This window comes from Ascaphus truei, chromosome 9 (genome assembly GCF_040206685.1).
Source record: "Ascaphus truei isolate aAscTru1 chromosome 9, aAscTru1.hap1, whole genome shotgun sequence".
NCBI lineage: Eukaryota > Metazoa > Chordata > Amphibia > Anura > Ascaphidae > Ascaphus > Ascaphus truei.
The window spans coordinates 67,283,120-67,300,026 of NC_134491.1; the positions used below are offsets into that span (position 1 = coordinate 67,283,120).

Genomic DNA, 16,907 nt, shown 5'->3' on the forward strand with positions numbered 1-16,907 from the left:
TTGTTGGGGCACTTCACATTGCCTGTTGGGTAATGCCAATGGGGGCAGGTGTTTTGCACGGTGTCTAGCTGGAGCAATAACAGTACAATAGTAGGACATTGTGGCAGTTAGGAAAGGTGTTTAACCAGTACCTAGAGCTCTTCATGGACTCTGCAGGGTTGGAAGGTTTTGCGGCAATTTTTGGGGGGTAAGGTGTGTGAAGTGATGGCGTGTGGAGTAGACGAAATCAAGGTTGACCAAGAACCTGACATTCCTGGAGTTGTACCTTTTGGTGGTGGACGTTGAATTTTGTCGAGGAGGAGCTACAGAATAAGAGGCTTTTTAAATTCGATATCTTAAGGGGAGGGGTGGAGGTGATGAATGGGTTGTTTGCCAATTCTCCGCCAGTGGTTAGGCTGCTGAGGCACTTTGTGCTCAGGTATCTATAAAGTAATATTTTGTTCAGGGCATGCCATGTTCCAAGGATGGAGAACAGTGTAGCGGATGCATGGTCCTCTTTCGGGAGCCGCTGTGGTGGGATTGGATTGCCCCTGTTCACTTTGCAAATGGGATTGGAGGGCTGATGAAGGTACTAAAGGAGTCATTGGCACCAACAACATGGGCAACATACATGTGAGGGCTTGGTTGGCCTGGAAGGAATTTGTGGATGAGTTAGGGGGAGTGGATTCTGAAGAAGATTGCTTTCAAGCTACTGGGTTTCCTGTAAGCCAGGTTTAGTGAACATGCATTATCCAGTTTGGTGAATTAACAGCTGTCCGGGATATCATTTTTTTCTGGGTCTGTTAGGCTGGCTTGTCCATACAAAACACTTGATGGTTAAGAAGCTGGTGAACCAGGGGTGATCCGCTAATGAGATATTAGGATGTCAGGGTTTTCAAGAGCTGTTTGAGGATAGCGGCGTTGAATCTCAGTTTGTTTGGCTCTCACTCCTTCAGTATCGGGGCAGCAAGAGTGTTCACTGGGTCAGGAGCGGCAGTATAATCAGCTTCACAGGTTTTGGGGATACTTGCTGGCAAGGTCCAGGGAATTTGTATATGGTTAATTGTAATGGTTAATAAAAGGCTGTGGCCATTTGAACCCAGTTAAGGTGTCTGTGGTTATTGAGGTTTTTGGGTAGGTGGAAGGCTCAGGGAATTGAGGGTACATAGGTGAAGGGTCTCAGATTAAATATTGCAGATTTTCAAAAATCTGATACAGTAGCTTTAAAAGGTGGTGTCTTTAGATTAGATACGGGCAAAACTGGATGTGAAATGAGAATTTACCAGAACCTTACATTCCAAATCCTTTAAGATTATTAAAACCAAAACACCCACAATATTTAGAGCCAGATCACCAGGCCAAGAGTCCATCTCTACAGTGAAGTTAAAACAGTGGAGTTTCTTTGCCATATCTTTTTAAATTATTTAAAGTTTTTACTTACATTATTTTAGTTTCCTAATTGTTTGCATGCTTATATACTGATTTCCAGCATTTTAATCAAATTCTGTAACCAAAATCAAAGCCAAAGCACAATTTCTTTTTGAACCAAAACCACATCCAAAACACATTCATGCTGATGCATTGTTTAGATGAACTGACAGTGCTGCTCAAACATACCTGCTACTGCTTTATTCAAGAGCACCGCAAAGATATGTAACCCGCCCTAGCTAACACTTATGGCTGTATAGTGAGTTATGTATTTACATGGCAGTGCTCAGTCTCTGTTTCCTTGTCAGGGTGCTGGATCCTCACAGGCTGAGCGTATGTATCGGTGGACTATTGATGGGCGCCAGGAAATATTGTAGTACAAGCAATGAGCCTTTATTAACATCCATTGACAATGTTCTTCTCTTCCATCACATACAGCATATTTATAGTTTGCTTCATTCTGTTGCATTGCTTGTACTAATATCCTTTACTTCCCAAGGTACCCTTAGCTTAACACCCTAGGAGGTACTAACTCTTGGTTTGACTTGGTTTAGCTGTGCTGTCCTCGTCCTGCATAACGTCTGTTATGCTCTGTCACTAAGGAGCCCCTTGTGGACTCTGGCCGACTTATCACTATTAAGGGATCTAGGTAGCGGTTCTGTTTTCTAACTGCCACTTTTAGGCAGACTGGTATGGAGGCGGATATGAACCTGCCAGTTGAGCTGGTCTGGTTACAGAGTCGAGATAGAAGGGGAGCGCAGGTATATGTGGAAACAAACATACGAACAATAGTGCAATATGTCTTGTGATTTAAGGAAAATAGCCTTGTTCCCCAAATGCAATGAAATTTGTACTCACAAATTCCACTTTTTCATAATGCATATAAGGGTATCTTTATGCTGTTTAAAGCCACGTCTAATCCACAGGTTAGCAGTAAGTAGGTAGTGTGGACCACTGGATATAACCTTGGTGTGCTAATTGTATTGTATTGTATGTCTTTATTTGTAAGAGAGCCAGAGATAGTGCAGACTGATACAAAAAAATGAACTTTATAAAAGGGGGGATTGAGTGAGAGTGGGGTAATTGACGGAAGGTAGGGGCGAGTGAGAGGGGGGGAGTGAGAGGAAAAGAAGGAGTAAGAGTGAGACACGGGGGATAAATACATGTGAGGCAGGATGGTGGGAGAGTGAGTGAGACGGAGGGGAGAGAAATACATGGGTAGGGGGTGGGAAATAGAGGGGGCTCGAGAGGTGTGAAATGTTATGATTTACCCATATCGAACCTAATATATGTGTCCGCCACATAGGGGTTCCCTGAGATTTTTCAAAATACTTCAAGGGTTCCTCCAAACAAAAGATGTTGTGTATCACTGGCGTAGAGTGTGACCACGAAGCAGGACACTACACGCAGTGCGACTTCAAGATAACCTACCTCCAGTTGAACATCCGGGTATCCAGTCCCAGGGAGTAAGGTTAAGCGAGCACAGCAGAGTTGGAGGAGAGGAAATTTGTTTCCAGTCTTCAGCCGCCAGCACCAATCTATAGATCAATATGCCCGATTTGAACAGCCACCATGTGATTGTGTTTTACCTACGATTATTTTTTATAAAGTTCATTTTTTTGTATCAGTCTGCACTATCTCTGGCTCTCTTATATTACCACACCAAGGTTATATCCAGTGGTCCACACTACCTACTTACTGCTAACCTGTGGATTACACGTGGCTTTAAACAGCATAAAGATACCCTTATATGCATTATGAAAAAGTGGAATTTGTGAATACAAATTGCATTGGAATTGGCGAACAAGGCTATTTTCCTTAAATCACCAGACATATTGCACTATTGTTCGTATGTTTATTTATTAATTCCTTAGGGCTTGTGCCTGCTGTATTTCACAGCTTATACAGCTACGTTTGGGAGATGGCGGTGCAGATTCAGTGGATACCAAAAGCAAAAAAGCAATGAAGCAGAGTTCTCCAAGCGAGATACAGGCGGGCCCCGTTCTATGGACCACCCACGGACCGACGGACACCGGAGGGGACCACCCGAGGACCCCCGAACACAACCCGGGGACCCCATTGGGGTCCCAGGACACCCACGGGGACCACCTGGAGGCCCACGGATACCCACAGGGAACCCCCAGAGTGTCCCCAGACACCAGTGGGAAACATCTGAGGGCCCCAGAAACCCGCAGCGACCACCCAGGGATCATGTTGGGGCCCCAGGACACCCGTGGGGACCATCTGGAGACGCAGTGACACCCGCGGGGACCATCTGGAGACGCAGTGACACCCGCGGGGACCACCCGGGGACACCCGCAGGGACCACGCGGGGACACCCGCAGGGACCACCCGGGGACACCCGCAGGGACCACCCGGGGACACCCGCTGGCCTCTGTTATCAATCCTGTGTATAAAAAATTCAAATATGGTTTTATGTGGGGGGGTTGTGTATTACTGGATAGTACATATTGTAATGTTTATTAGGGACAGAGGGGGTGAATGAAGGGCCCCTTCACTCACCCCATCTGCCCCCAATAAAGCTGGTGTTGTTCCTTAACCCCTTCATTGCCTTAGCGGTTAGCCACTTAGGTAAGGAAGTTGACTGTAAATGCATTTTATTGCATCAGATTGATGCCCGGGGTCTCCGGTGCTGATATTAATGGATAACAACTCTGGAGACTCCTGACATCCATCCGATGCAGGAAAAATGCATTATTTTTTCTAAGTCCCGCCTCGCTGCTTATCGGCAGCTTCTCACCACCCTCTTGACAACTTTTCCTGGCGAGACGATTTTGAGAGGAAATCTCAATTATAGAGCGGCGATTAGCCTCGATAAGCTAATCGGGGCTACTAGAATAGCGTGAGTTTGAAAAGCTGGCGATAAGTGGCGGTAAGTAGCTTCTTGATGCACATTTGGCGATTTTTTTTATTTAGGCAAAAAAAATTGCAGAAAAGCTCTCTTATCACCGACTTACCAGGGCTTACTGAATAGCAGTAGGCTTTTTTGTCGATAAGGTGGCAATAAGTGACTTATCAGAGCTTAGTGCATAGGCCCCTAAATGTTTTCTGACCCGTCCCTTTTAGAGAACTAGCTGAAGAACCCTGCTCTATAGTGTAAATGCATGTCTGCCACAGGTCCCTAAACCTACTCCCTTTATTCCCTTGTCCAATGTCATACAATGATTGAGCTGCAGAGAGGAGTATGCATTTCCATGGCTTTTTCCATCATTCACGGCTTTTTTTTTTAAACACAGAAATGATGGTTTCTTCTTTTAGAAAGAAGATAGAGATTTTGAAGAGTTATACAGCATGAGGTGCAGTTCATCGGCGGGATGTCTAAATACCGGAGTGTCCTTTTTAAAAACTAGTTCTCAGCCATTTTCATCCGCACACACTATAAATAACTGTCTGCCTCGTAAGAAAGGTGCCTGTGCCCATATTCTCTATTATATTGCTTTCTAAAGATCACAGATCTCCCCTCAATATAAACCTTACCAATCTGACAATTTGTTGGCATCTTGCGACTTTAACCCAACATAGGCAGCCTAATACAGAAGGTCAGAGCTGTGGGGGATTTTCTTTGATAGGTGGAAGGTATGCCTAGTCTAAACAGTGGTCCATATTTACCAAGCAATGCTATTCCACAAGACACCTTCCAGAGCTAGAAGGCACCTACTGCACCAGCCGATTCGCGTAAAAAAGACAAACGCAAATCTCTTAAACCCCTGTACCGTATGTGAAAATAACGTTTTTTTTATGTACAGCAGGGCCCCGCTTCGCGGCGCTCCGCCGATACGGCGGTGCCGAGAAGGGGGTCACCATGTCTCCACATATCGCCGCCATGTCCGTGCTTGCGCAGAATGGGCTGGCCCGGGGTCGCGCATGCGCAGAACGGAGGGGTTTCCTTCTGTCGCACATGCGCAGAACCTCGCATTGCCGGTCTGCGCATGGGCATCTAACGAAAGTCGCCGGTTCCACTTTCCGGCGATTTTCGCTTTACGGTGGGGCCTCAGAACGCAACCCGCTGTATTAGTGGGGCCTTGCTTTATACATAAAAATGAACACCTATTTTGTGCCTTGTGAATGACCAAAAACAGCCAAACTATACATTTGTCTTTATTCTGTTAGAGAGGGGAGGGTATGATAAAAACTTTCAAACGCATCATGGGTTTTACCAAGGTACAGGAGGGAAGCATATTTCAGAGATAGAGAAAAGCTAGAAGAAGAGGTCATGCCCTGAAGCTGGAGGGCGGGAGGCTCCGGGGAGATGCCCTTAACAGAGTAGTAATAAAAAATACTAGTTAAATAATAGAGGAAGAAGGAGTATGCAGTGTGATCCCCTTTTATTGGACCAACAGATACATGCTATTGAACCTTGCAGGGTTCTTCATCAGTATTTACCCTGCAAGGTTTGAAACCTTGTAACGTATCAACTATGTGTAGGCCCAATCTCCTCGCCCTCCTTTGTTATTTTACTACATGGAAGAAAGGACCAACACGGCTACCCACATTTCTTTCTTTCTCTAAAAAGTATCTGTAGTTCTTGACAGGGAAGATTTATGCCCCAATCAAATGGATGAAGTTAAATATAGCAAGAGGATGATGTCTTCACTGCATATTGAATAGAGGCATTTGATGTTTAAAATATATGCATGTTTTACCTTTGTTGTTTTGACTTTGTTCCCAGTACTACAACTCCATCCGGTCAGGTCAGGTAGCACTTTGCAGTCCTCTCCGTCTAAACATGGCTGCATTTGACACCACCACTTCTGTACAACTATAGAAGCTGAAACAGTAACACACAGGATGCGATGAAAACCAACATACAACTTTCAGCATTGTCAGGCAACATGGAAAGACACAGTGCCCATGAAAAGACTTTTGGCTGTATAATTAGCAGTGCTATTGCATACAGGAGGGCACCTTCTGATGCCAGGTGACAATTTAGGGTATATTCAAGTATATGGGCTTGATGGCATCTTATTGCAGAGCATCAGTTGGTAAATATGCCCATAAATCTACCGCTATACAGTACTTACATACATGATTTACTGGTACATATTTACATACATACATACATGTAGTCACTTGTACATACAGACATAAACTCATATATGCATTCCCTCGTACATACTGACATAAACTCATACATGCATTCCCTCGCAGATACAGACACTCATACATGCATTCCCTCACATATACAGATGTACACTCATACATGCATTCCCTCTCAGATACAGACACAATCATACATGCATTCCCTCACACATACAGATGTACACTCATACATGCATTCCCTCTCAGATACAGACACAATCATACATGCATTCCCTCACACATACAGAACTACACTCATACATGCATTCCCTCACACATACAGATCTACACTCATACATGCATTCCCACACACATACAGAACTACACTCATACATGCATTCCCTCACACATACAGATCTACACTCATACATGCATTCCCTCACACATACAGATCTACACTCATACATGCATTCCCACACACATACAGATCTACACTCATACATCCATTCCCTCACACATACAGATCTACACTCATACATCCATTCCCTCACAAATACAGATCTACACTCATACATGCTTTCCCTCACACATACAGATCTACACTCATACATGCATTCCCTCACACATACAGATCTACACTCATACATGCATTCCCTCACACATACAGATCTACACTCATACATGCATTCCCTCACACATACAGATCTACACTCATACATGCATTCCCTCACACATACAGATCTACACTCATACATGCATTCCCTCACACATACAGATCTACACTCATACATGCATTCCCTCACACATACAGATCTACACTCATACATGCATTCCCTCACACATACAGATCTACACTCATACATGCATTCCCTCACATACAGATCTACACGCATACATGCATTCCATCACACATACAGATCTACACTCATACATGCATTCCCTCACACATTCAGATCTACACTCATACATGCATTCCCTCACACATACAGATCTACACTCATACATGCATTCCCTCACACATACAGATCTACACTCATACATGCATTCCCTCACACATACAGATCTACACTCATACATGCATTTTCTCACACATACAGATCTACACTCATACATGCATTCCCTCACAAATGCAGATCTACACTCATACATGCATTCCCTCACACATGCAGATCTACACTCATACATGCATTCCCTCACACATACAGATCTACACTCATACATGCATTCCCTCACACATACAGATCTACACTCATACATGCATTCCCTCACACATACAGATCTACACTCATACATGCATTCCCTCACACATACAGATCTACACTCATACATGCATTCCCTCACACATACAGATCTCACACATACAGAACTACACTCATACATGCATTCCCTCACACATACAGATCTACACTCATACATGCATTCCCTCACAAATACAGATCTACACTCATACATGCATTCCCTCACACATGCAGATCTACACTCATACATGCATTCCCTCACACATACAGAACTACACTCATACATGCATTCCCTCACACATGCAGATCTACACTCATACATGCATTCCCTCACACATACAGATCTATACCCATACATGCATTCCGTCACACATACAGATCTACACTCATACATGCATTCCCTCACAAATACAGATCTACACTCGTACATGCATTCCCTCACACATACAGATCTACACCCGTACATGCATTCCCTCACACATACAGATCTACACTCATACATGCATTCCCTCACACATACAGATCTACACTCATACATGCATTCCCTCACACATACAGATCTACACTCGTACATGCATTCCCTCACACATACAGATCTACACTCATACATGCATTCCCTCACACATACAGATCTACACTCATACATGCATTCCCTCACACATACAGATCTACACTCATACATGCATTCCCTCACACATACATGCATTCCCTCACACATACAGATCTCACACATACAGAACTACACTCATACATGCATTCCCTCACACATACAGATCTACACTCATACATGCATTCCCTCACAAATACAGATCTACACTCATACATGCATTCCCTCACACATGCAGATCTACACTCATACATGCATTCCCTCACACATACAGAACTACACTCATACATGCATTCCCTCACACATGCAGATCTACACTCATACATGCATTCCCTCACACATACAGATCTACACCCATACATGCATTCCCTCACACATACAGATCTACACTCATACATGCATTCCCTCACAAATACAGATCTACACCCATACATGCATTCCCTCACACATACAGATCTACACTCATACATGCATTCCCTCACAAATACAGATCTACACTCATACATGCATTCCCTCACACATACAGATCTACACTCATACATGCATTCCCTCACACATGCAGATCTACACTCGTACATGCATTCCCTCACACATACAGATCTACACTCATACATGCATTCCCTCACAAATACAGATCTACACTCGTACATGCATTCCCTCACACATACAGATCTACACTCGTACATGCATTCCCTCACACATACAGATCTACACTCATACATGCATTCCCTCACACATACAGATCTACACTCATACATGCATTCCCTCACATACAGATCTACACTCGTACATGCATTCCTTCGCAAATAGGGACATTGTGCAATATGGTCAGTCAGCTTAACTAGTTTCCGTTTACAAGCACCACAAGTTCTATGAGTTTTCTTCACTTTATTGAAAAGCAGCAGATCACAGATATACGTGTAGATGGTGCAGTGAGAGAGAGTTTGTCTGCAATAATAGTGCTTGATAGTAAGGACAAAAAGTAAATGTGATGCTTCTTACCAGGAACTGAGGGCATAGGTAGTGCCTGCTAGCATGTTGAGGTGAAAAGAAAGCAAAATGGAGGGTCCTCACAGGAACAGAGACTGGGCTAAGGAAACTGTAAATACAGGCAGGGGTGAGTGGAACAGTCCACTATGCCAGGGGAATAACCGGGGTAGTCATAGCAACCACTGCAGGAGGCTAGAAGAAAAAGAAACTAATGTATCCAAATCGCCTGCACTGGGAATAATAACTGCAGGGAAAGTACTACAACATAAAGGGCCAGCAGGGGGAGCTGCAACAGGGGAAAGGGAACAGAACTATGATTCTAGTTCCAGGACAGACATACACTCATACATGTGTAGCCATGTTTAAAAATTGTATACAGTTCTCTCTCATGCTGGCAGTAAACCTGGTAAGTATACAGGATTGCCAGCATCAATCATGGAGGTTTGCCCTCACACCCTGGTGGGGTGTCATATGTACACCAGGGAAGTGGTAACATACTCTGTGTCCACTGTTAGTGACACAAGAGGTGTGGCTATTCCCTAAGTTATATAAGACACAGCACTGCCCAAAGTTAGGAGTTCTAGAGTGTGGTTCTATAGTGAGCAGTTTAAGGTTAATCAAGGTCTGCAGCAGTAAGGCTGGCAGGCTCAGAGAGAGTGTCTACACTGTGTTCAGGGACCTGGCACAGGTGGTGATCTCCCTGAGGGGAGAGGTGATCCAACTCCATTGGAAAGCAGAATCTTCTAAAAGTCAGTGCTGTGGAAGAATGAGCGGCTAAGCTGACCGCTGCGAGGGGCAGTCTGCCTGACCATGCAAATAAAGATGCCCTTATTCACCAAAACCCTCATGTGTGTGTGTGGAGTTACTCAGAAGAGGAAGGCACCAAGAAGGAGTTCCTCATCAGATCCATCTCCCTGCGGATGCAGAGATCCTGATGAGTTGGAGGCGCTGCACTGGATATAGGTAGGACTCAAAGCACACTACCTCAGCTGCCTGTCTTGCTGATATCCCCACTACCATCATGCGGGAGACTCAGGAGTCCTGTAGCCAACAGGTGCACCACCAGACACATCCATGTAATGGGGACCGGTTAGACCACAGGGGCCAATCTGAGATTGGGTGGGTCAAGGAGGGTCCAGAAAAACCGTTACACATGCATTCCCTCGCACATAAAGACATACACTCATACATACATTCCCTCTTGCACAGAGACATACATGTAAAGTCTCCTAAATGCATTCACTGGTACAGTACATAAATATTCATAGAAGCATTACATACAGACATACAGTACACTCATACATGTCGTACATACAGACATACACTCATACATGCATTCCCTCGCACATAAAGACATACACTCATACATGCATTCCCTCGCACATACAGACATACACTCATACTGTACATGCATTCCCTCGCACATACAGACATACACTCATACATGCATTCCCTCACACATACAGACATACACTCATACATGCATTCCCTCGCACATAAAGACATACACTCATACATGCATTCCCTCGCACATACAGACATACACTCATACATGCATTCCCTCACACATACAGAACTACACTCATACATGCATTCCCTCACACATACAGATCTACACTCATACATGCATTCCCTCGCACATACAGACATACACTCATACATGCATTCCCTCGCACATACAGACATACACTCATACATGCATTCCCTCGCACATAAAGACATACACTCATACATGCATTCCCTCGCACATAAAGACATACACTCATACATGCATTCCCTCGCACATAAAGGCATACACTCATACATGCATTCCCTCGCACATAAAGACATACACTCATACATGCATTCCCTCTTGCACAGAGACATACATGTAAAGTCTCCTAAATGCATTCACTGGTACAGTACATAAATATTCATAGAAGCATTTACTCGTGCACACTTACATACATACATACATACATAGAGTACACAGTACATATACTATACTGGTGTTCCCTTATGCATGTACATACTGTACATACACTCATTGGACACCTTGTGAAACATTCCTTACCATCTACACATGAGGGAGCTGCCCTCGTAGTCCCTGCGACTTGTCCGGGAAAACAGGAGCATTTTACTGTCTGTGACCGTTCCTCAATCTTGTTCTTATTGCAGCATCTGTGAGCAGCGATCACTTCACAGGTTCCAGGCTCAACGTGAACTGCAAAGGCAAGAAACAACCGCTCTTCATAACAAAACCCAATACCAGGTGAGCATCTACTGTAGATGCATTCACTCAAAATCAGCATAGCGAAATAAAACCCCCACCACTAGAACTCACTTCTTTGCACTGTCAGACTCTCATCTACCCTAAAAGCTAATGTCTTCAAAGAGGCCTATCCAGCACCCAGTTATGAGCACATTCACGTCTCAAAAAGGTCTGCAACCCTGTCTGTCCCTATTATCTCTAAGGCTTTGTCCATAGTGAACGCGAGCAAGAGCGCTACAGTGCTACAGTGCTACTTGCCTCACGTGAGCTTTCCTCTCTGGCGATGTGTGGACTGTAGGTTTTTGGAAAGCGATTGAGGGGGTGATCACAGTCATGACGTGGGGGGGGCATGTCAAGGAAGTGTCATGCATGAGAACACGCCTTTAGCAAATAATAAAATGCATAATGCCATGAAATTTACAGAAGTATTCTTTAAACATATACAGAATATACTCTATGTCATGCATGAAAACATGCCTTGTTGAAAAGAAATATATAAAATGTGATGCATTGAAATAAGCATTGTACACTACAAAAAAAATAAAAAAATAAAAATTATATACAAGTAATGGACAATACATCAGAAATTTCTCTCCATATTTTATTTATTTATTTATAAAATATTTTACCAGGAAGTAATACATTGAGAGTTACCTCTCGTTTTCAAGTATGTCCTGGGCATAAATCATAAATAATCATAAATTATTATTGATATTTCTGTCATGGTATGAATTAAAGGTTCAAGTTTGTAAACCTCAGAAATCAAATTCTCAATAGTTGATTTATCCATATTCTCACAGCAAGCACGCACAACTCAACTGACAAAATTTTTTTTTGACAGTATCCAGGCAGAATAGCTTACTAAATTTTAATTGGCAGTTAGCCGCTCCCATGACCACGCTGTCTCACTGCAATAGCAAACAAGTTTGTCTCCTCTGCTTTTTATATCCTTGTATAACGTGCACGTGCAAGCTCGCACTCATTATGGCCCTGCGCTTTGGAATACACACGTTTTTTTGTAGCTAGAGTGTGTGTGTACGTATATATATACACACACACACACACACATACACACATATATATATATATATATATTGTTAAAAAATGGTTATTGAGGCAAAAAGTGACACTGTGTGCTCATTTGCATGTCATTTCCCAGAATCCCTTGCTGCAGTGGAAGTGCTGTATGCTGGGTGATAATGGGGAAAGGCGGGGTTGCAGACCTGCCTAAGACATGCAGATGAGCATACAGCTATATTTGCATATTTGCTTTCCTGTGGAGGGTTTTTGTCACTTTTTTTACTCACCATAACTTAACTCAGTATTATGGTTTATATATATATATATATATATACACACACACACACACACACACACACACACACACACACACATATATATATATACATATATACATATATACATATATACATATATACATATATATATACATATCTCAACCCCATTATAGCGCGATCCGCTACAACGCAGATCTGCGTATATCGCGGTCTGAGCATGGCTCCCGATTTAGAACATCTCCAGGTTTTTTTTTTATAACAATTCAATACAATATTCAATGCTTTATTGGTAACGGACACACACGGACACACCCACACGGACACACACACACACAAGCAAATTACGTAATTTCGTCGGAGTCACTTTGCGTCATTATATCAAGGGGGTTGGAGGAGGGCATAATCAGCGCCATATTATAATGAGTTGCATCAAAGTTTAGCGCTGGTGCAGGTTTTCTGTCCCCTTTGCATAAAAGAAACACTTACCAGCTCTGAGGCGCTGTTACCCTCTACTCCTGTGCAATACAAGTGTAATAAAGGGGATTAACCCGCCTCATGCATGTGCTGCTCGTGCAGATAACAGCGAGAGCTCCGCATTGTGGGTGATGATACAGATCCGTGTGTGTGTCCCATCACTTTGCTCCCCACTGTGTGAGGCTGCATCCATGCAACGCTAGGGTTGTTTGGAAGCTATATTCTAATTTGGTGATTGTAGACGGACGTTCACAGAGATGCACAATTGGAGACTTTTATAAGGTGAAATTATAATAAGGCTTTATTGTGCCTTTTCCTTTTCATCAGGAAATCATCCAAACACAGGGGGGGGGAACAAAGCTTCTATTCACTTGGGAGTATTTCACTATGCAATCAATTCACATCTCCCTTAGTTAAGCATTTCTCCCAGCCTCAAACACATAGCATGAAATATGCAGATATAAGAAGTCTCTTAAGAATGAAAGTCTTATCTGTTAGCTGCTGTAGAGTAAGCTTCTCTGCTTTCCTGGATCCGCACCCGTGTGTGCACAGAAAATGTCAGCATCCAGGTTTAGAAGTCTTATTTGTCAGCTCCAGAGATCTGTGTTCTCTTGGTCAGTCTCTCCTGGGAGACTCAAGAACCACTGCTCTGTCTCCAAAGTTCAGCTCTCAGTCAGAGCTAAGGAGTCACTTCCTGTCTCACAAGACAGGCTTTTCTAAGCAATCAGGTAGGTGGGGTTAGTTAATTGCCTACCAGCAGTTAACCACCACACTGCTGGATTAGAGGCACGTTTGTGAACAGGGATAAGTCCCCTGTTACAGTGAATGACTGCACTGTGCAGTATATGTTAAGTTTGTTTAGGGAGTCAGATTCATCACACCACCCTGTGGTGTAGCAGTTACAGAATTGTACTAGCATATGAATTATTAGGGGTTCAATTCCTGCAGGGTGTAGTATAATTTATATATTATTATACTACCAGTATATACTTTAGGAATTGAACCCTTGATTTTTCATATACAAGTCCACTGCTCCAAGCACTACACCACAGAGGGAGATGTATGTTGTATTTTCTCAGGGTTGGCCATCAGTTAAAGGTGGCAACCATGAGTACTGCTTATTTTTGCTGCACCACATAGGAATGGATCATTGCAAAATTGAAATGTTTCAGAAGTGTTCCAGAGAGAGCCCTGGAGAGAGGTGGGAAAGGGGGGAGAGAGGGAAGGAGGGGGAGAGAAAGAAGGGGGGGAGAGAGGGAAGGAGGAGAGAGAAGAGGGAAGGAGAGAAGGGAAGGAGAAAATGGAGGGAAGGGGGAGAAGGAGAGGATGGAGGGACACACACACAGAGACACACAACCACAGACACAACCACAGACACAAAGACACCCAGACAAACACAGACACAAAGACAGACAGACACAAACACAGACACAGAGACAGACACACACACAGAGACACAGACACACACAGCCCGATCCAGATCAGATAATGACATGCCCCCTCCCTTAATAGCAATGCTCCGCCACTCTTGCTCTCAAATTATTGCAGGAAAGCCGCCGATCGCTCATACTTGGAGAGTTGGTGACGTCACCGCTCTCAAGCATGAGTGCGCTCCGCGCTAGCGTGGACAGAGCCTGACCCTTCTCCACTCTCTCCCACCTACTGTTACTACAGACTCTATTGCTGAGTCCCTCTACCCTGCCTCCAGTGTGGGGGAGTTGTCAAGTAGTTGGCCGGAGCTCTGCGCGATCGGGAGTGTGGGGGCGGCCATTTTGGTAATCGCGTATGCGCAATGTGGCGCGGCATGCATGCGCAGTGTGAGGAGTGTGGCGGCCATCTTAGAACGGCTCTGCAGACCCAGCCACGGGACTACAAATCCCAGAATCCCTAGAGGGAGGGACTGCAGCACATGGGACTGTACCAGCCAATGGGATGCGAGCAATAGGATAGTCCGGATGGAGGAGGCAAAGAAGGTAGTGTCCAGGGAGCAGTGCTTCCTGGCCTAGGCCTAGATCTTGTCGCTAGGCTCCAGTTAGGTCCTGAGCCATAGTAGAGGAGTATTTTAGGGAAGGATCCAGATAGGGACTATTCCCCTTATTGTTATTCCTGCACCGGTGACTGGATGGCCACACGATTCCCTGCGGCCTAGGACTGGGTCACGGATCCAGAGACATTGTGTGAGACCCTCCGGCTGGAGCTCACACTGCGAGGAGGATCAGTACCCTTTAGGAGAAAGTGGATTTGTGTTGGAGGCTCCGCTACATGGGACCCGCTCCAACACACCACGTCAAGCAGCACCTGGGTACTGGAGTACCCAGGCAGGTACCCAATGTGCACCTACATCCACAGGGGGTAGTGCTACCTCACCCTTGGGTGGGAATTGCTAGGACAGGACACCAGGGATATTGGTGCCATAGCACCCTCAGTCCTTTGGGGGAACCACCATGTGTTGGGTGATTGGGTGTATACAGTGGGTACTGTTATTGTATGTGTTAGTATGTATATACAGTAAACCTTAGTTATATACATTGTGTGGTATATTATTCTTTACTGTGTATTGGTTCCTGTGAGGGGTTATCTCACCAACGCTGGGATCCCTCATAGGTGGAGGCGCAGCACGCAGGCTCCCAGAGGTGGAGGCTTAGGCCTCCTGTGAGCAAACAGGTATAGCAGTGTGACGATGGGGAGGATTTGGCCCGGGATTAAAGGGGATACACCCCAATTAGCCAGCCTCTAACCTCACCAGGGAGACAAGGGGTTAACTGGGCTGAGGCCCAGAAATGTGATTTAACCCTTGTTATAACCTGAAAATGTGTATTCCACTGTTCCCCTGTTTTATTGTTATATCAGTGTCTGCATCACACACACTAGGATTCATCCGGGAGTACAAGGGTTAATAGTTCTTTAGTGATTATAGCCCTTTGTGTAATTTTCCCGCCTTTTCAGGCACCATTTTGCAGGGTCCATAGGCCGCCATTGGAGCTCCATGTGTTTCAACGGCGAATCTTGCTGTTTGGGTCCTGTTTCCTGTGAAGACCAGCAGATGGCATCCGAGAGGAGGAGCGGCGGTTTCCCATTGTAAGTCAATGGGCCCATTGACTTCAATGGAGAATCCTCGAAGGAGCTTTCCAGGAACGAGTTGGCTGCCGTCCAAACCGCAAAACCGCAAAGCGGATACATTTTCAATAGGAGAGCTTTGATCACTTAACAGTCAAGTTCAACGACAAGTGGCGTGGGAATAAACAGTTCTAGAGCACCTAGAAATAAAATTCTTTTTGCCCCTAGTTCCTAGACCTCCCCCCACTCGACCACAACTGGGTCCCCGTATCCTGGACCCCCGATAAGGGTCGAACCGAGAAGAGCGGGTCGCGCCATAGGTTCCAATGGCGGCGGCATAAACAGCTCAAGAAAACGGCTAAGTGTCAAAAGCTGAAATGTGGGCATCCATAGCTCCGGTTCCGGAGGGTCCAGAGGATAAGGGTTTGGGGTGCCTGTAGTCACTGCTCCGGCATCGTTGCAGAACCATCCTTGACCCTCTTGGACCAACCCGACGGAGTATGGACCCCCTTGAAAGTTCGGGACTTTCCCCCTAGACTCCAATG

The 16,907-nt window shown here is 44.7% G+C and overlaps 1 protein-coding gene across 3 annotated transcripts in view; it reads right to left on the minus strand.

Moving 5' to 3' along the window:
- The window catches only part of TAFA3 (TAFA chemokine like family member 3), a 311,698-nt gene that overhangs the window by 23,452 nt on the left and 271,339 nt on the right, over positions 1-16,907 (minus strand). For all 3 annotated transcript variants that reach the window (XM_075615290.1, XM_075615289.1, XM_075615291.1), the window contains 2 exons: positions 11,336-11,485; positions 6,072-6,196 (listed from right to left, as the gene is read on the minus strand). In XM_075615290.1, coding sequence (XP_075471405.1) covers positions 6,072-6,196; positions 11,336-11,485 — 275 coding nt within the window. The remainder of the gene's footprint in view (positions 1-6,071; positions 6,197-11,335; positions 11,486-16,907) is intronic.